This window comes from Lepidochelys olivacea (genome assembly GCF_965140295.1).
Source record: "Lepidochelys olivacea isolate rLepOli2 genome assembly, chromosome: 6".
Taxonomy (NCBI): domain Eukaryota; kingdom Metazoa; phylum Chordata; order Testudines; family Cheloniidae; genus Lepidochelys; species Lepidochelys olivacea.
Genome location: NC_140416.1, coordinates 108,157,904 through 108,179,174, shown reverse-complemented (window position 1 = coordinate 108,179,174; position 21,271 = coordinate 108,157,904). Strand labels below are relative to the sequence as shown.

The 21,271-nt window shown below is 38.6% G+C and overlaps 1 protein-coding gene across 1 annotated transcript in view; it reads right to left on the bottom strand.

Moving 5' to 3' along the window:
• TRAF3 (TNF receptor associated factor 3) overlaps positions 1-21,271 on the bottom strand; it is an 81,017-nt gene that overhangs the window by 27,693 nt on the left and 32,053 nt on the right. Inside the window, exons 2-5 of the mRNA XM_084630182.1 lie at positions 12,444-12,699; positions 10,023-10,074; positions 5,505-5,609; positions 4,501-4,668 (exon numbers count right to left, since the gene is read on the bottom strand). Coding sequence (XP_084486308.1) covers positions 4,501-4,668; positions 5,505-5,609; positions 10,023-10,074; positions 12,444-12,682 — 564 coding nt within the window. The 5' untranslated portion in view covers positions 12,683-12,699. The remainder of the gene's footprint in view (positions 1-4,500; positions 4,669-5,504; positions 5,610-10,022; positions 10,075-12,443; positions 12,700-21,271) is intronic.

The window sequence follows — 21,271 nt, the reverse complement described above, 5'->3', positions numbered from 1 at the left end:
AGACCCTTGGGGCACTCTGTTTGATACCGGCTGCCAACTAAACATGGAGTTATTGATCACTACCCATTGAGCCCGACGATCTAGCCAGGTTTCTATCCACCTTACAGTCCTTTCATCCAGCCCATACTTCTTTAACTTGCTGACAAGAATACTTTATGCTTTATACTTATTTATGCTTCTGAATGTCAGAGAACCCTGTAAATCCATATACTGGTATTCACTTTTGATTATCCTTTAATTTTGAGTCTCTTTACCATTTGATACTGAATTCTTGCACTATACATCAAAATACTTAAGCTTATTTAAAGCTCCTTTTGATCAAACCACAGTGCATTTTTTGTGTTCATCTCCTAATTTACATCCATTTCTCACTATGTCAGACAGGTCTGAAAGACTAAGGGATAGACTGAAAGTTTACTTGTAGCCCACAGTAAAGGGCACCATGTAAATCACTGACAATTCTCTGGTTTCCCCCCTTGCTTCAGGAGGTGAGTAATCCGCTACTGGTTCATGGCCCAAATCTGTGCTCCCTGAAAGCAATGAGAGTCTTTCCAATGACTTCAACATGCATTTGATTTTGGTCCCTATTCCAGGAGTAGAATACTACTACTTCCATTCTGACCAGAAGAGCTCATTCCTCATCCCTAGGCACCCACTCTCCATGGAAGCTGCTCTCAACTCTTCCATATGATGTGAGATGCAGGTTGCACATAATCTTGCCTTAAATCAGGCTAGGATAACAAGGTTTTCAGAATAGCAAACGCAGCATGCAAACCCATTTTATAACAATTTTAAAAATTCTCTTTTTCTGTATAATACTTTGATTCTTTAATAATAAAATACAATTTTCACTTCTGTTTTTGCTTTGAAGAATGAGCAATTTTGTCTGCCAGAAAGACACACTGGACCGTGGAATACATTGCATTATACCAAAAGCTTTATGTTTGCTTCAAATAAAATGAAATAAAATTGCATTTAGAAATGAATTCACCTAGAGAGATAAAGCACTGCAGTATAGACTAGACAAATACTTGTGCTTTTTAAAATTTTAATTGCAAGTCCATATCACTATCTAAATAGTCTGTCAGCCATAAAGGGGATTTCCTACGCTGCAGAGCAGGCAGATTCTATGAAGACATGAACCACACATGAAACAAGAAAAATTATTTTTGTTTCCATTTGCATACCTTTGGTTTTTTTCTTTGTACAGCCTCGAAAAAATGTTTGTGCTGCTTTTCATTTTCTGTTCAAGTCCCTGAAATGCCTGCCTGACTTATTAATGTGCTTAAAAACCTGATGGTCTGCACAGGCCAACAGAGATGAACTTAAGCTCAGGGTGAGCAGATGGACTACACAAAGCAAATCTTTCTTTCATCTAACTGAGTGGTCTGGTTACAACCAGACTAAGTCTTGGTACTCAAGTATAGTCAGGTAATATTCCAAAATAAACCCAAATTTATCAGCATTTGTATAATCTCACACACTACATTCTTCCAGGCTTTTAAAAGAATGTAGGCATTGTTGTTTTATGGCATGATCAGTGGCTGATCTCTGCTCCTCCAGGATATTAATGCTGTGGCTATTGTTGCGCCCCTGAAACACCAAAACCACTATGATTGGAAGCTGGTCCTATGTTGCAAATTATTAGTTTCATTAATATTTTGAATATAGGAACACCTAACACTTTTGATTTGCTGATCTCCTACAACAAGCAGGCATTGGTCTAACTCTACAAAGGTTCCTGCTCTCCCCTTTTTATGCTTCAGTGCTTCATTTTAACCACAATTTTCAACAGAATTGAAACGTTTTTGCCTTCCCCTACACTAATCACAGAGCATTTGCTTGCCATCTATAACACCACTTGCTACATCCGAAAACTCTTGTCACTCTCCTTTAACCTTACAGGGCCTTTCAATTCTCCAGGATAAGCACTTAAAGTTTTAATTTGAGATCTACAGATTGATCACTAAAATCAAAATGTTTTAAAATAAAATGATCATTTTAAAATAAAATGTTGGATGAAAAGCAAGGGAAGATTTTTCCCATTTGTTCAATTAGCTTGTCCTACCATCTGTGATTAGACCAAATTGGAAACTAAACCTTAGTGACCATAGGCTCTCATGGGGACAAGACACTTCTCAGGGATATCTCAATGTCCAGGACAGTAGCAGCTGGTACAGGCATAAGAAGAACTGTACTTACAAACTTGCTCTTGTTAAGAAGTTCATAAAGAAGCAAAATATGAAAAGGACTGGCTAATACCTCAGATTTTTACTACATGTAAAACCGGGGTTCTCAAACTGGGGGTCAGGACCCCTCGGGGAGGTCACGAGGTTATTACATGGGGGGGTCGAGAGCTGTCAGCCTCCACCCCAAACCCCGCTTTGCCTCCAGCATTTACAATGGTGTTAAATATATTTAAAAGTGTTTTTAGTTTACAAGGGGGAGGGAGGTCGCACTCAGAGGCTTGCTATGTGAAAGGGGTCACCAGTATAAAAGTTTGGGAACCACTGATGTAAAATTAGACCTCTCAGTATACAACTTTATTTAGTATGAAGTGCATTCCCTTTGTGGGTCCTGAAAAAATACTATGGTCTCTGATGAAGTTACACTTTTTAGAATGCTCTCATTTTATCAAGTTTTTGGGAAAATACTTGCTCAAAATTTTTCCTTTTTTCCCCTAGAACTACAGAAAACAGTATGAGTAAATCAAAAGTAACTGTGGGTCTTGTTAAAGATAGGAATTAAAATATAAAAATACAGTTCTTGAAAGATTAAAGTCTAGTAACATAATTATAGACAAAAATGCATAACTAAGTTGTTTCAGGAAATGCACCAAGAGAAGCTGAGAAACTTCTGCTTCTGTTATTCAAATCTCACTTTCATAAGACTAGACCTTTTAATTTTTCTGCTCCCTGAATAAAAAATATGAGATATTCAGGAACCCAGTCTGGATTTGGTATGAACATATTTAAAGAATCACTAAGATTTACTCTACAGACACAATACTTAACCCCTAAAAATTAAGTGCAGAATGGCTTTAGACATTTCAATTTGGCCATATCCCCAACAATTCAAGCCTAAAGATAGCAGGCTTTCAAGTTTTCCCGTAACAGTTTTGAGAGCTGAGTGAACAGAAGGAATGACCAGTTGTATAAAAATAAGATTGCACTGCCACAGCTTACAGGAACCCCTTAAATGTACTGGACAGATACGGAAAGATAGCTGTACCAAAGATGAACCTAGGCAGTCACTGCGGGGTAGACCCCTGAGTATTTTAGAAAGTCATCTACTGGTTCATATCACTTACTAAATCTGGACAAACATGTGGGAAAAAGGCAGATGTTGTATATACACAATAGAGATTCTGATGCCTTTCTCCCATATTTTATTTATATATTTGTCTCCGTATAGTAATGCCTACAGGGTTAGAGGCTAAGATGCCTCTATACAAATCACATTAAATAAATCACCAATGCCTCCTGTTAACATACATATATTTGCTTTGTATTTTCACAAATACACCCCTGTGAGCTTTGTCGTCATCTAACAGTAATAGCTAAGAACATAATTACTAGGAAGTGGAAAGTTCTAGCCATTCACTAAGAGGTCCAGGGAGCTGTAGACATGGAAACGTTGCACAAATATATTAAAAATAAATACAGTGAATATATATCAGAGTGGGGCTCAATATCATAAGATGCAGGAGTGTGATAACATACATACAAATCCAAGCCACTGAACCACCACAAATTCTGCCCCACTTGACCATAATGGTAGCCCCAATCTCTATCCTATAGTTCTATCCCACTTATAACACACTGCTTACCAGACACCCTACTCTTGGGCCAAAAATAATAATAATGCTTTCTAAATATGACTGCATATGGTACATGATATGCAGAGACAGTAGGTATTATTGAATTTGATGTTATGCTCATTTTCTTCCTTCTTCCTTGCCAGTTTATACAAGAGTATCTAATTCCCTGGCACAACTGCAAAGGTGACGTAAAGTTGTTCTGGATGACACAGGCACCAAACAAAGGAAAAATGGTAATGTGCTATTCCTCTGAAACACATACTCCTGCTTGACGGTATATTGTTAGGATGGTAGATTTGCACAATATACCAATTTAAATAGGATGGAATAGAAGAATGTATGCCAAAAAATTACTGTAATGTAGCAGTTATTCCCTGCATCATGTGAAGACTGTACTTTAGAAAGAAACAGTTTTTGGTTTTTTTTTTTTAATTTCTGGTGTTCAAATGTTTCCTGTTCAATTTAATTTACACTTGGGCTGTGACAACTTCCTCGACAGCAAATATATCTTCACAGTTAGAATATTTTCCTTTTGAATTGAAAAGTGCTGAAGCAAATTTTGCCTTATACAAGACTGAAAGCCCAATACCTCTGATGGTTGCTGAAAAAGAAACGTGAAAATTGGTCATTCTACATTACATGTAATTTACTGATTTTAGTGATGGAAGAAAACACTGCACCTGTAATGTAATCATTGGGACTTGGCTTTTACAGTATTTACATGTAGTCTCCCGATATTTACAGGTCTTTTCTACATGGTCTGGCAAGTCCTTCCGCAGTATTTTCTCCTTGCAATCAGCACGGTGGCATGAAAGTTCTTCAAACTGACAGTCATTTCTCAAATGCGTCTGTAAGATAAAACAATCAAGTTAATGAAATTTTACATGTTTCTTCTCATCATACCCATGAAAGATAACTCTCCCAAAATAAACTCAGGACCAGAGTCTAATCTTAGATGTGCACCATGCTGTACCTCAGAACATCTGCTAACGCAGTTGTGCATGACTACACAGTAATGGATTTACTGAGATACGTATTTCTGAAGTTAGAATCTGACCCTCAGATGACTGCTATGTTATGTCTTGAAGAGCCAAAATTTCAGATTATCTTAGATATTCAGAAGTACCAGAAGCATCACAATTTCAAGTATAAGTGGAATAACCTTTATATTAGAGGCCCAAAACTGCTAACAATGAAATATCAAACAGGAATTCAAACTCAAAAAGAAAATATATGAAATAGCAAAAAAAATAGCACAGTGAAAAACCACATACATATCAGCCTTCCAGGTCTGCAAAGCTACTGCATGTTACAGGTTTTCCAAATGAGAATGTGAGATTTGCTCTTATAAAATCTGAACATTATAGCCAAACTTTTCCAAACGGAGAGTCTAAAGTTTAGGCACCTAAATAAGTAGCCTGATTTTCATAGATACTAAGAACATAGGACTCCGGCTGAAGGATTTTTAGGCAGCCCAAACCAAAAATTTTGGTCTATGACGAAGATTCTTGACAGATCAATTAAAAGTAGAGCTTCAAAAACACTATTTATGATAACTTCTATAAACAGTCAGATTAGCTCACATCACTGATTAATCAGGAACTCGGTGGATTAAAGTTGACTTCTGTAGATTTTCCCATTCTTTAATTTGAAAGAAAGCTTGTGATGGCATCACAGTGCTTACCAGTAGTTGTGCCAGCGTTAGTAGTTCATTGCAGCCTTTGTTTTCATTTCTGCAATATATCTGAAGGGCAAGAAGCTCTCTCCTACAGCAGTTATCCTTAAATACCTGTAATTTGAAGCCACTTCGCTTTAGAGATTTAAAAACAGTTTAAGAACATAACTTCAAATAAAGTGAAAATACTTTTAAAAACAATTCCACAATAGCAATATTAGTTCAGGCTCAGAGTGCAGGGAGCTGACTGACACTGTAAACCAGAAAAAAAAACCACACAATTCACAGACTGTGAGGCAACCTAACAAAGAAAAAAAAATAGGGCCTGCCTCTCTTTTTTTTTTTTTAAATTCTTTCTGGTATATAAAGAGGACTGAAAGCCTTCCTCTACTCCCACTTTTTGAGTTTTAAATATTTTTCTATTTATCATATTGGACCAATTTTTGTTGGAGAGAGATACAAGAGCTCTGTGTAAGCTTGAAAGCTTGTCTCTCTCACCCACAGAAGCTATTTTTTTAAATGGGAAATTAAGTCACTCAAGGCTGGGGGAAAGACTAGGGGTAAAACAAATTTTCGCAAATGAGGAAAGAACTTAGTGATTAAAACAGAATAAAAGAGAGCCTCCTATATGTAGTAACAAAGCATACATCAGAGCACAGCATGCCCAGCAATAAAAATAGATATGCCAAGACAGTGATCAGATAGCTCCCAGTTAGAAAAACCACAAAGGACTGAACTGAGTTGTAGAAAACTGGAGAGAGAGAACAGCAATAATCAGACAATCGTGAAGCAATGTCTAAACTTTTTGGCAGGTACTTATCTATTTAGATATTTACGTGTCTCCAAACCATAGTATCCAAATAAACAATCTTATTTTTTCTTCCTTCCTATTTTATTGAAGATATAGCTTCATTAGTGTTTCCATATATAGAACATATGAGGCTTTGTTAAAGTTAAAGAGATGACTTTTGCATTTAGTTCTTAACACAGCGATGTCAGTGGTCTTTCCTGTCTTTTAGAGATATGAGTTCCACAGTTTAGGTTGGCTCCTGTGAAAGGTCAGTATCTTGCACTTGCAAGCCTCTACTTATTGGGCAACAGTTTCATATTCCCAGTGGAACACAGCTGTTGTTGGGGGTCATGGAGGGAGAGGTGACATCTCAGATAGCAGGAACAAGTCCATCAAGGGCTTTGAACATCCATAGAGACTGTGAAGTGACATCTGTGTTCACTTGGAAGACAAGGCAGAAAGAAAGCATCAGAGCAACACGCTCACAGCAATCTGAATTGATAAGAGAAGTTGATATACTTTATGCCATGAAGACTATTTTTAAAAAAGAACAGAAAACAGGGTGTGGCTTCATTCCTAGATACAAGTTGCAATAAAGCAGGTCTGAAGATCATGAATACACGGATAATTATGGCTAGTTCTGAGTCCAATAGAAAAGAGTACAATCTTTTAATCAGTTGCAGTTTGCCAACACCTCTGGCTACTTTTCTGGGAAAGCAAGCTTATAATGCTGTCAGCACTGCAGAGATAACATACAGTAGAACTTCAAAGTTATGAACACCAGAATTATAAACTGATTAGTCAACCCCACCCCTCATTTGGAACTGGAAGTACACAATCAAGCAGCAGCAGAGACAAGACCGAAAAAAAAAAAAAAAGAGCAGCAAATACAGTACAGAGCTGTGTTAAACATCGACTACTAAAAAAAATAAAGCCAAAGCTGCATTTTTCTTCTGCATAGTAAAGTTTCAAAGCTGTATTAAGTCAACGTTCAGTTGTAAACTTTTGAAAGGGCAACCATAACATTTTGTTCAGAGTGCTGAACATTTCAGAGTTATGAACAACCTCCATTCCTGAGTGTTTCTAACTCTGAGGTTCTACTGTAGTTGCATGAAAATTATTTTGCCTATTGCAACAGTAATAAAATTAAAGCAAAATTCTGATCACAGAATCTTCACTGCGGTAGTTAGAGGAAGCAGAAAGAGTTTTGTATGCTTTTCGGACACCAAGTTAAGTTTAATGAGCTGGCACTTTTTCCTCACACAAATAATCTATGTAACATGGATTTTTGTAATTTTTTTTTTCAAAATAATTCAAACAATTTAAAGAGGCTGCAGTTTTGCATATCATAATAAAGATAATGGAATGAGATTTTGGAATAATTTTACAAGGTGTTTCGACAGTTTTGTAAAAGCCTTTGGGCTGCTCCATTTTGTGAAAAGCAGAAGTTAGCGTGGAATTTCAGTTTTACAGAAAATAGTCAACTGACTTGCACAGTAAGTCTGGTATGTGTTCAATAATCCACATTCTCCTTAGTTTCCTCCTCCTGTGCTTGTAGGAAAAGTTGAAGGTATTTGAGGTTTCCCGGCATATATTGCCAGGTGTCTGTCTGTCTGGGGTTTTTTAGGCGGGAGAGATAATGGGGAATGTTACATTAAGGTGATGACCTGGCTGGACATTTTTATTATTATTATAAATCATCTGTCTGACAGCAGCAACTAGAAACCCCAGAACAGCCCCACTGTGCTTGGCACTGTTCAGAGAAGTAACAGATGATAATCCCTGCCCCAGACACCTCAATCTCTATGATACACAAAACAGAATGACTGTAGGGATGAGGTAACAAGACGAACAGAGTCTAACGCAAAAGCTATTTTAAAAATAAAAAATAAAAATCTGATTTAACTTATAAATACAGAAAATTGGATATAGATGTCATTAAATAGGAGGAAAGCCACTGAGGAAGACCTAAACCTAAGTGTAACAGATGTGTTTCTACTAAGGGGTCGCAGTGGTAGGAAGATACCCTGTATAGTTAGCTACACTGCCTACAACACAGCACTCCACAGAGCTCTCTGCTTCCTGGAAGAGAACAATTTTGTGAAAAAGGCTACGGAGAGATTGATATACCCAACATCTCTCTCGAGAGTAAGGGAGTATCTACATCAGTATAGAACTCATCTCAAAGCTTTGATAAGCAAGGTGTCAGAACTGAGTAAATGGTCATTACTATCTAAAAAGAACGTTCTTTACACTGATGAAACATTACATAGTCAAGACCCTGTTTAAAGTGTGGGTGAAAAAAATGGAAAAAAGGATGTTAATGAAATAAACTTCTTAACCATGCATGTAAAGGAGTGGTCTCCAACCTTTTTATGCACAAGATCACTTTTTGAATTTAAGATCAACCCAGGATCTACCCCGCCCCTTCCCCAGGGCCCCGTCCCATTCACTCCATTCCTCGCTCCCTCCATCACTCACTGTCCCCCACCCTCATTCACTTTCACCGGGCTGGAGCAGGGGTGTGGGAGGGGGCTCTGAGCTGAGCCTGGGACAGGGAATTGGAGTGCAGGAATGAGGAATACAAGGTCTGGGAGGGAGTTTGGGTGCAGGGGTCATGTGGTCACACTGCACCTAATCTCACAGAATCCACTGGACATTTCATGAGTTTTACTTTTTATTAGTGTCATTTGTGATTTACAGATCCAAAATCCTTCAGGGATTGTCACAAATCAGTGTAACATTCTCAACTGTGGGGTATGCATTGGCTGAGCCTGGGGCAGAGTGTTGGGTTGCAGGAGAGGGTGAGGGGGGTGGGCTCTGGGAAGGAGTTTGGTGCAGAAGGGGGCTCCGAGCTGGTTCAGGGGCTTGGGGTGCAGGAGGGGGTGAGGGGTGTGGGCTCTGGGAGGTAGCTTGGGTGCAAGAGGGAGCTCTGAGCTGTGGCAGAGTGTTGGGGTGAAGGAGGGAGTTTGGATTCAGGAGGGGGCTCCGGGCTGGGGCAGGGCCTTGGGGTGTGGGAGGGGCTGTGAGGTGCAGGCTCCGGCGGGGAGGCACTTAACACAGGCAGCTCCCGGTAGGCGGCGCAGCGGGGCTCAGGCAGGCTGCTTGCTTGCCGTGGCCCCATGCTGCTCCTGGAAGCGGCTGGCTGCTGGCACTTCTCTGTGGCCCTGGGGGACGTGGGGGGGGGCTCTGTGTGTTGTCCCCAGCACTGTCCCTGCAGCTTGGTTCCCGGACAATGGGAGCTGCGGGGGCGGTGCTTGCAAGAGTGGGCAGCCCACAGAGACCCACTGCCCCTTTCCCCTCCACGGGTCAGAGAGACATGCCAGCAGCCAGCTGCTTCTGGGAGCAGAGTGGGGCCACAGCAGACAGGCAACCTGCCTGATTGAACTGAGCTCCTTGACTGATTCACCTGGAGTGGCACTCAGGCGAGCCTGGAGGAACTCAGGGCCATTCGGTCAGGATTGGAGGAGACTTAGCTGCCCAGAGATAGCAATCTAATGGCAGAGCCTCCAAGATCAACCAGTCGATCGTGATCGACAGGCATAAAGGCTTCCAATCCTGTATGGTTACTACTTTGTCATGCTGTAAGACATACTAGGTTCAAATTGCACAATAACATTTTTCCCCAAGAAACAGTACTAAAACACTTTAAAAAGGATTCTGTAAAGCAGAAAAACATTTTAAATAAATCATAGCAACTGAATATTAGGAATAAGAGACTATTTTAACAACAATACCTTATCTTTAACTATGTTCTCTTGACACGCTGTACATTTTGGACTAGAAGAACTGGAGAGAGAAAATAGACAAATTATTTTCTATTCCACTTTGAATCTTCTGTATTTATCAGATTTTAGATTGGTGCTAGTAAATCAAAGGCGTCTTGTTTAATTATAATTGCTCGAAGTATTTAAAAAGGTTAATGATTAAGAAGGTATGGCTCAATGAAAGTTAGTATAGAATCAAATGGAACAACAAATGCTGCTAACATTAAAGAAAACAAAATATAAAGTAATCCTTCAAGAGAATTTGAAAACTGAGTAAACAGTTAAATTCAGCTTCCACTTACAATGGAAAATTCATTTTTAACTAATAAAAAAAACCCTTATTTAATAGCAGCATAAAATGAAGTACAGACTTCCTCTGCCAGGATTTTTCCATCTTTAAAAAGCACCAAATAATACTTTCTTGCCTTGAATATAGTCATTTTAAACATCTACTTATTTCTTCATAAAATACAAAGAGCAATTTAGATGTGTTTATACACCATAAATTATGGGAACAATATGAACAGCCATAATGGATGAAACCATTGGTCCATTCAGCCTGGGGACTGTACCTGGCATTCCAGAGGAAGGGGAAAAAAAAAACAAAAAAACCCCACACCATAATGTTTCCAGCCAATTGTTCAATGCTTTACATGGAAAAAATAACATCTGTTCCTAGCTTCTACAGCACACCTGATCTAGCAGCTCTGGTTACCTCTCAGTATTTCAGCATGCATACACAAAGATTATTAGTGTCTATTATATACCTAGCTCTTTTTTAAAATCCAGGCATAATTTGACTCAACCTCCTATGTCAGTGATTTCTACAGCATGATTATATAGGCCATGAAATATTATTTCAAGGAAACCTGAGTTTACCTCATATCCCTCCCCCCCCCCCCGTCACGTCTCCCACTAATTTTCCCTCGATTATTAATTCCTATTCCCTCTCTTAGTTGCCTTTATTTGTGTTTGGATTGTAATCTCTTGTATAACAGCTAAATTATTCTATTTTTATAAAGTGACTTATACAGTATAAATAAGTTATTGCTGTTGTTAATATTATGGGTCACTGTAAAGGAATTACTGATCAACTGTCGCTGTCATTCACAGGTTGAATATTCCAATCAAATCCCACCCCGTCCCAATTAACTAATCCTACTCCTTGTTATTGCACATGGTATGTAAATCTCAACATGCTTCAGAGTATCTTCATTGCCTCACGGCTTCAATAGCCTCAATATTTTTCTTAAGGCGAAGAGAACAAAATTGGAGTCGGTATTCCACGAGGGTGTATACTGTGTGATACAATGTCATCATTTTCTAGCTTTTACTGAACTCACTCAAGCATCCTATTTGCTCTTTTAAACTACTGCTGCATACTGAGCAGATAGTTTCACTGAAGTTTCTCCTCAGATGACCCTGAGAGTGCACAGCTCATTAGCATATAATCCGTGTGTTCTTAGCTGTATGTTGACAGTGGATGTGAAATATTTGTAACTAATACCTCTTATTAACCACAGACGACTGCTTCCTAAAAATGTATATTCAGAAAAATTACTAGATTTCTTGGCACAAACAGCAATTTATCAGAAAATAATATACGTATCACAACAACTCTATTTTTCCTATTATAAATGTGATGCACTGAATAGGAGAGAGAAAAGGATGTGTTACTTAAACATATCTAACTCCACTAGCCTTGCACACACAACCTCTGAAACAATGCTATATTTCCACAATGAAATATAGTCTGTTGCATACACAGAGCCAGAATGGTTATGGAGAATAAGTAGAGGGAAGAAAATTCCCAAATTTTATCTCTGCTCTGTTCCTGATGAAGGAGGTGGTCTGGGGAAAGTCACTTCTTTCCTCTGCTGCAAGTTTCCCCATCAATAAAAAGAGGATATTATTAAATATCTACTCCACAGGTGTGCAGCTTGGATTAAAGTTTGTGCAATATTTTGAACATACCAAGTGCTATGCATTTATTGTTATTTCAAAACTCAAACTAATGTGTACCGAATACTATCAGCAGCAATGTATCAGAGCTGAGATTCAAATGAAACGTATTGAAATTGCCAGGTACTACTAAAAAGCTAGATTTTTATTATTATTTTTTTTTTTTTACTTTTTAAAGAGAACAGCTGCATTTTTATTCTCATGTTACCATGAATAGTTGCATAACTCAGCATTCTCATGAAAAAATAAATTAATGGAAAATTAATTAGATATTTTGCACTCTTCATCTCAGGCCCTATAATCTTCAAATTGTTCAAAAATTTTTTACATTCAAGACAAGATGGAAAAATAGACATTTGTTTAACCTGTTTCAGAAGGTCAGAATTTTTCAATCATATTAACATTTTTAACATACTAAGAAACACACACCTTAACAATGCATTAATGCAGGTTTCACAGAATCTGTGTCCACATTCCGTCTGTTTAGGATTGCACAATATGAGATGACACTTTTCACATTTATACTTGTCCTCCACTGTATTTACGAATTTCTCTTTGTAACCACCTTGTTCTGGAACGTAAATTGATCCAGGAGCGTGATCAGGGTTCGCCCTTTGTTGTACCATTTCTACAGACACAGGGGGTTCTGTCTTTTTACTCATGTCCATATTGTAATAGGTAATTTCTGTGAAAGAGAAAAAAGCATAAGCCATAGTGCTCTACAGCTCTAACAGTAACTCATCAGTGCATATATGCATAAACACACTTTCATCTTTCTACAAACATTTGCAATAGCTGTAAAAAAGGGATTAGCTTCTCTATACAAATTTACATATACAAATATAAAACTGCAGGTGCACATATGAACATAGATAGGCAAAGTTAGCATATTTGCATCATATATTAAAATATGGTAAATTTGTAAAAGTATTGTTCTTTTTTCAAGGGCTCTAAAAGGCCAAGAGCCAAATACGGGTGCTGCGAGCAAAACCTTAATTACCTGTGGAAAACACGCTGGGGTTTGGGCAGAGGGAGTGGTGAAAAACACACACTCCTCCTTTCACTCTGCCAGAAAGGTCCCTGGTACCTGCACTGCTAGGCCACAAGCACCACTACTGGCTGCCGCAAGAAGCGGCAGATGCAGTCTGCCTGTGCCCTCAGTTTAAGAGTTTAGGGACAGTGGGTCTACAATGTGCATAGAACCACTTGGCCACACCCTTGGCCCATCAACATTACTCCTCTGTGATGAGCAGCACCTGATCACAGCAGAGCTCTGCATCACACAGCACAGGAGACGTGGAGTTGACTCCTCCGCTGTTCTGGCTTTTCTGTTGCATTTTAGGCCTGGGGCACTGGCACAGTGCAAGCCAGAATTTGTCTGAATACAGGTGAAACCCCATATTTTTATTATCTCAAACACCTTCAAGTTTTTCAACCTGCATTTCCAGGGAAAGAGATCAGGTGGTACAAATCCACTCCCCAGAGGAAACAGGTCCACATAACATGACTGCTCTGTTAATGCAGCGGAACTCGGCACAATTGGCCTGTTCAGGAAAGAATTAACACAGCTGAAGACTGAATTACAGTATCTATTATGGCAGAGATTGTGATACTTTAAGTACACCGTATACAAAGAATTGGCAGAACCACAGAAGAGAGAAGACATTTATTCAATTTAAAAATACTTTAAATAGTTTCCCAACCTATCTTGTGCACCAAAAATCAAGAGATGTTAATGGAGAACCTAGGCAAATACAGGAAACAGTATAACTGGGAGTAAGAATTAAATATGTACCCATAAGAGAGTACCTGCTTATTTATAGGAATAATGTATACACGGTTATCAACATGGAATCTTTCTACCATGAAGAATCAGAAGGTAACTAGTATCTGAAATATAAATGAGCGTTTGGTAAAAGTAAATGGGTATCTCCTAACCCAATTCTCCTCTCTTGTGTACTAGTGTATCTCCACCAACTACAATGGCAGTAATATACCTTCAACTCCAAATATACCACACACTGAAAACAACCCCATAAAAACAAAATGCACTTATACCTGCACATGCTATTTATGATTTCCTAGTTCCTTTTGTTAAATATGATATTTATATTTATGATTAAACAAAGGCTCCTTGTAGTCCATTTTAGAATTTACAACCTCACAACTCACATGGCAACAGTGCAGCATCAAACACCTACATATAACTTCATTGAAGAATTAAGCAGGAGATTGCTTATTGGAGAAAGAGCTCTTATTCAAATACTAGTTTCTAGAATAACTGGAGTAAAAATAAACCAGATGAAGTCTGCTGCACTGAAGTGTTCTTCAGAGATCAGAGGGCCTGGTGTCTTGGTAAAACATGATTTGAAGAAGTATCAAGGAGGAAAAAGAGACGGTGTGTGCTGGATGAGAACTAGAAGACTTGCACTAGAACTCCGTGGGGAGCAAACCTGGATTGCCCAAGACAGCAAACAGAGCTGTAATCAAGCCAACAGATCAACAAGGCCTGGACAAGGGTCTCAACAGCAGGCATAATGAAGAATGAGCAGACTGTAGTGATATTGAAAAGGAAAGTGCCAGAACTCCATGATGGTGGTTATGGGGATTAGACGAAGAAGAAAGTCAGAGGTAACAGGTTCAGAATCTGAGACAAGAAGGTTAGAAGAGCTTTCAAGATGAGAAAGAAGTTCAGTTTTGGAGACTGTTTTTGATTAGTGAGCAGTACAGCTGAAGATGCACTGCTGGACAGAGGGGGGTGATAGCGTGAATTGAGGACCTATCTGTCTGGTTGCTGAAACCATGCAAGAGGATGAGATCACCAAGAGATAAAAAGAGGAGAGGGTTGAACTCCGGAGAGTGTTTAAAGAAGGACCTGAATGCACAAAGGAGTTGGGAAAAGGAGCCACTAAAGTTGATACTGAAGGAGCAGTTCTCCAGTTAGGAGGCCCAGGAGAACAGAGCTCCACAAACAGGAGCAGTAGAATGGTAAAGAAAAACAATAGAGAACAGGCAATCAGGCTTTAATAGACAAAAAATGGTATCCCAATGAAGGGAAGAACTAAAACTAAATGAAGATGTTCTAAAACCTAAATAGTACTTTTGCTTCACAAAGAACTGAGCAATTAGCCACAACAAGGGGGGGAGGAGAGGGGGAAGAGGTAATACTCAAAATTCAACAGGAAATGCATACTGAACATAGAACAAGCAGCAGGTGACAGACAGTTTCATAGAGATATGAATCTGCTTGAAGGTTGGACTGTCAGCTGGCAAATGAGACTTCATACTGATATATCTACACAATGCCCCACAGGACTCCACTTTCTGAAATGACATATATTGGACATCTCTTCAAACAAAATTAATAGTTTTCAGAGTAACAGCCGTGTTAGTCTGTATTCGCAAAAAGAAAAGGAGTACTTGTGGCACCTTAGAGACTAACCAATTTATTTGAGCATGAGCTTTCGTGAGCTACAGCTCACTTCATCGGATGCATGCCATGGAAACTGCAGCAGGCTTTATTTATACACAGAGAATATGAAAAAATACGTCCTCCCACCCCACTGTCCTGCTGGTAAATAGCTTATCTAAAGTGATCATCAGGTGGGCCATTTCCAGCACAAATCCAGGTTTTCTCACCCTCCACCCCTCCACACAAATTCACTCTCCTGCTGGTGATAGCCCATCCAAAGTGACAACTCTTTACACAATGTGTATTTTTTCATATTTTTTCATATTCTCTGTGTATAAATAAAGCCTGCTGCAGTTTCCACGGCATGCATCCGATGAAGTGAGCTGTAGCTCACGAAAGCTCATGCTCAAATAAATTGGTTAGTCTCTAAAATTAATAGTGTCTTCCTCGGTAACTCTCCTGACAGCAAGATCTTTTTTGTTTTATTTTTTTCAAGAAAGTTTGTCATACATGAAAAGCTAAAAAAGTGAGCTGTAGCTCACGAAAGCTTATGCTCAAATAAATTGGTTAGTCTCTAAGGTGCCACAAGTACTCCTTTTCTTTTTAAAAAAATTTACAGCATCTGGTAGCCAACTGGGTGAAGAATTCTCTTCTCTAACACACCGAACTAGAAAATTCTTACAAAGAAAAACACAGTCGAAACCATCCACAAAGCAACACAGAACGGATTTAAAAGCACATCAACAAGCACTTTATTATACTGTAAGGGCCATATTTCAAAAGGGCAGGGAATTCATATGAATACTTCACATTAGGTGCTCAAACTGACTAACTGCATGCATGGGGATACTTTCACCTGCATATGCATTAACTAAGTGCATATGCAATTAGAGGTAAACACAAATGTGGGTAATACAGAGATCTCAGCTTTTGAAAATTTGGCACTACATTTTTGTTTATACACCACTACAGATCATGGTGCCTTTTTCCATTTGGGCAAACTTTAACAGAAGTTATACCCACTATGCAAATTTCAAATTTTTCAAATGAGATCTAAATTTAAGACACAAGGTTCCATCTAGGAAAGTTACTATCGCACCCACAGTATGCAAAGCAGCCGACTTCCAGAAAACAGAACCCCTGAAACTAAGAGCAACAACAGACTAACTGATATCTCTGTTTTCCTGTGCACCTTATCACCCAACTGAAGTGACAGCTGTTTCAGGAACAAATCCTTAAGGTCTCAAATAGCAGATCTCCATTAGAAAAAACAAACTGGAATCCTGTAGCATGCCTGTGGACAATATTTTTCAGAAACTAAAACAGAGCCGCTTGTCATTCTATGGCTAATCCCATTTTGCTCACTACAGTTCTGGTGCAAGTTCAATACGCTAATGATTTTCATTTTTGTCCCCATCACAGATTTTACATTTTGCAGATACCTGCAGGTATCATGATAGTATCAGCTAAATCAACATGAAAAGGTGATGTACAAGTAAAACCTTTAGGAGTGGGAGGCTCTTACTTAACTCTCAAGGGCAAGTATAATTTTAAATCAGGATTAAAGATCTGGGCAGACACGACTCCAACCTTTGAGCAGCTGAGCTTAAATGACAACATAAATTCAGGGTGCCAAACTAGATTTTAAAATTTATATATGAATGTAGCTTGTACCAAGACCTGTTGGTTACCGACTAGGACAACAGCACAGAATAACCTGGGACTTCAACTCATGCTACTCATTGTGAGGTCAAATCATTAATAAAAACCACCACCATGCCAGATGAAGTACTCAGTCTGGCATGTATAGCTGAGCTAGTCTGGATGACTCAGGTGGCTCAGTTTTGGAGGTGATCATTAGTGTCTCCGAAAGGGAGGGCAAACTGCCAATAAAACCTCAAAGATCCAATACTATGGTTCTTGTTCAATAAACCATTTAACACGAGTGTCATCATTATCTATTACCCAGCCTCTAACTTCTCTTTTTGGGGAAAATAATTAAGAAGATAAGTAGTAGAGAAACTTTCCAATCTTTTAACCTCAGACAATCAGGTTTCAGACCAGGACAAGTATGGAAACAGCAATACAAGATGTCTCTGCTAGCTCTGTTACATTTTTCAGCAATCTTTGACACAATCAACTACAAGGTGCTTTGTACGTCTCTGCTGGATTTGGCAGAGGTGGAAGTAATTGCCTTAGAATAGTTCAGCTTTTTCCTCTCATAGAAATGGAAGACTGCTCTTTCTCTTTGGGGGCTCACCTTTGTGGTGTTCCACCAGGCCCTATCTTGTCATTCCTCTGATTCAACATGAAGATGAAGCCTTCGGAGGAAGATGAAACATGGGCTACAGTGTCTTCAGTGTGCTGAAGAACGAGACTCTGTTCTTGCTTGAACTTAACACATTTAGCGTTGTTTAACCTTAGGTTTTAAAAAGTATGTAGACAACCTATAAAGGCTCACAAAAGTTAGGCATATTCTATAATGCAGGGGGGTTCTCAACCTCTCTCTTTCTGAGGCCCCACTCAACATCCTATAAAAACTCCCCGGCCCACCTGCCGTAACAACTGTTTTTCTGTATATAAAAGCTAGGGCCAGCATTAGGGGATAGCAAACAGGGCAGTTTCCTAGGGCCCCACGCCACAGGGGACCCCCACGAAGCCACATTGCTCAGGCTTCGGCTTCAACCCGAGGGATGAGGTTCAGGGCCCTGGGTTCAGACCCATGTGGTGGGGCTTCGGCTTTCCGCCTTGGGTCCCAGTGAGTCTAATGCTGGCCCTATTTGGCAGACCCCCTGAAGCCTGCTCACGGCCCCACATAGGCCCCAGACCCCTGGTTGAGAACCACTGCTATAATGGACTTTGACTCCTATTGTATAAATCCATAACTACAGCGCTTTCCAAAAACAAAACAAAAAAAAGGAGAGTGCAGCTTTCAATCTGTAACTTTTAATCATTTAATGTTCTAATTTGGGGGATTCTACCTCAAAGCTAATTGCTAAGCAATACCATTTTATTGCTCAAAACTATACTGTGTATCCTAGGGCCAGCTTCAGAATCCTTAAATTGAACCTGCCTTAGCAAACATCTAGCACTGACTTCATGCTTATCTGTGCAAGGGTTGAACTGCAGATTATTGAAATAAAAAAAAAGAAAAGAAAATGAGTGGAGAGAACAAAACTATCTTCCTGAACATACAAAAGAAATATCCTTTTATAATTTAATTCAAGCCTATATTAGCATCAGTGACTAGAAACTGGAAGCAAAAGTTAATCTGCTGACATAAGTGTGTTCCAGGAGCTGGAAAGCACGGGGATTCCCAAACAAGGAACAAATGGGTAAAATAAGGAAAACAGTTCTCACCCGTAAAACGAAAGAGATATTAACAGTATATATATTTTAAAAAAGGTATAAAAGTAATATCTGTTTAAAAGATCAGAAGAGATGATCAACGTGGAGGCAGAGTTATTTACAAACAAATTTACCTTCCATCTTTGAACAAAACAATATCTAAGAGCAATTCTGTAATTCTCATTTGAGCTAAGACACCTATATTGGGAATTATAACAAGATTAAGACATGCAGACCTCTCGGGGGGCCAAATCCTGCAGAGGGTCAAGTGTAGAATAGGATACTTCGGTAACAAAGACGACAGATAGATTTTGAACAGAAATCTTTCTATGCAGCAATAATCTATACAAAATGTTTGTGCATCACCTCTAGCAATATTAAAAATATTTTTCAATGTAAAAATATTCATTCTGCATTCACATCAATACTAAGTTTTAATAATTTTCCTTATCCTCAATATACAGAGCCTCTTAATCATGAAATCTTTAAGTAACAGTGTATACCTATGACAATCTCTCTCAAAAATATTATCCTATTACAGTTCCTCCTGAAGGCTTCAATAAAGATTGGGGAGCCAGTGTTTTAGGCACTGTATAAGAATAAAGTTATTTGCAGAGTGCAGTGAATAATAGAAATATTGTAGATACATGTAGATCTAAAAGTCCTGGTCTTACTACTCATGTCCTTTTAAACTGTAACAAGAGGAACATGCAATGCCCAAACATCTTATTAAACTGTGTAAGGAAACCATGATTAGTTGCACTAAATATGAAGAGTTTTTTTCCAATATTTAAAGGAAATGTGAATGGTTTCTCTTAACTAACCTGCGATCAGTTGTAAATGGTTACAAAAGAAGAAGAAATTTTAAAAAAAACCACAAACATATTAGTTCCAGTTTCCCTTTCCAAATAACTACTATGTACTCCCATCTGAGATAGGGTCATAATATATATATGAAAACAGAAAAATAAAAAGGTCTGTAAGGGATAACATGATGCAACACAACGTACAAATCCTAGAGTGTGTTGTCCTGGATACTACTATTATTATAATGAACAATTTTATTATATATACTTTCGTCTTGAATAAAAATAGTCCCTCAGACAAGTTTCTAGTTGTTGATTAGATGTTAAGTGGTATTATATTGTCATAAATATAAAGTAAAGGGTAAACACCTTTAAATCCCTCCCAGCCAGCGGAAAAACCCTTTCACCTGTAAACGGTTAAGAAGCTAAAGATAACCTCGCTGGCACCTGACCAAAATGAACAATGAGGAGACAAGACACTTTCAAAGCTGGAAAGTATGGGGGAAAACAAAGGGTTCTCTCTGTCTGTGTTGCTTTTGCTGGGACAAGAGCAGAAATGCAGGTCAGAGCTCCTGTAAAGGGTTAATAAGCAATCTAGTTAGATATGCGTTAGATTCTGTTTAAATGACCGATAAAATAAGTTGTGCTGAATGGAATGTATATTCCTGTTTTTGTGTCTTTTTGTCACTTAAGGTTTTGCCTAGAGGGATTCTCTATTTTTTAAATCTGATTACCCTGTAAGGTATTTACCATCCTGGTTTTACAGAGGTGATTTTTTTTTACTTTTTCTTCAATTAAAATTCTTCTTTTAAGCACCTGATTGCTTTTTCGTTGTTCTTAAGATCCAAGGGTTTGGGTCTGTGTTCACCTATGCAAATTGGTGAGGATTTTTATCAAGCCTTCCCCAGGAAAGGGGGTGTAGGGCTTGGGGGGATTTTGGTGGGAAAGACGTTTCCAAGTGGGCTCTTTCCCGGTTATATTTGTTAGACGCTTGGTGGTGGCAGCAATAAAGTCCAGGGACAAAAGGTAAAATAGTTTGAACCTTGAGGAATTTTTAACTTAAGCTGGTAAAAATAAGCTTAGGGGGTTTTTCATGCAGATGTTTTTTCATGCAGGGTTTTTCATTTCATCTGTACCCTAGAGTTCAGAGTGGGGAAGGAACCTTGACATGTATAAAATGCGTTATCTGCCATGACAGGATTTTTCTTGCATACCCTGACAAGAGCTCATGTACCCCGGTTTGAAAATTACAGAATACAGTAGCATACCTGTATATCCAAACAGGAAAAGGACATCTAAGCTTGGACAGGGAGCAAAAGACAACAACAGAAAAATGAGTAGTGAAGCAGTATCCCTTCAAACAATGATGTGGATCCCTTCATCTACAAAATAAGCAGAACACACACCAGCTTAACTTCAAATCAAAATAGGTTGTTTACTGTGTTTGATTATCTAATCATCTGAGAGTATTCTGAAAAATAGACTGCTAGATGTTTCTAGCCTTTTAATTTTGTTGACAGATGTCAGTCATATCAGTCTTTAAGAATTACTCTTAGATTGCTTTAGTATCAGGTTACCGTGAGCAAGCTAAGACATTTCTAACTTAAATTTCAGAATTCCTTATTTTATCAGTTATTTTTGTTGTTTTGTATTTCACTGTCATACAGGGCTTTAAGGGCACCTCATCCACA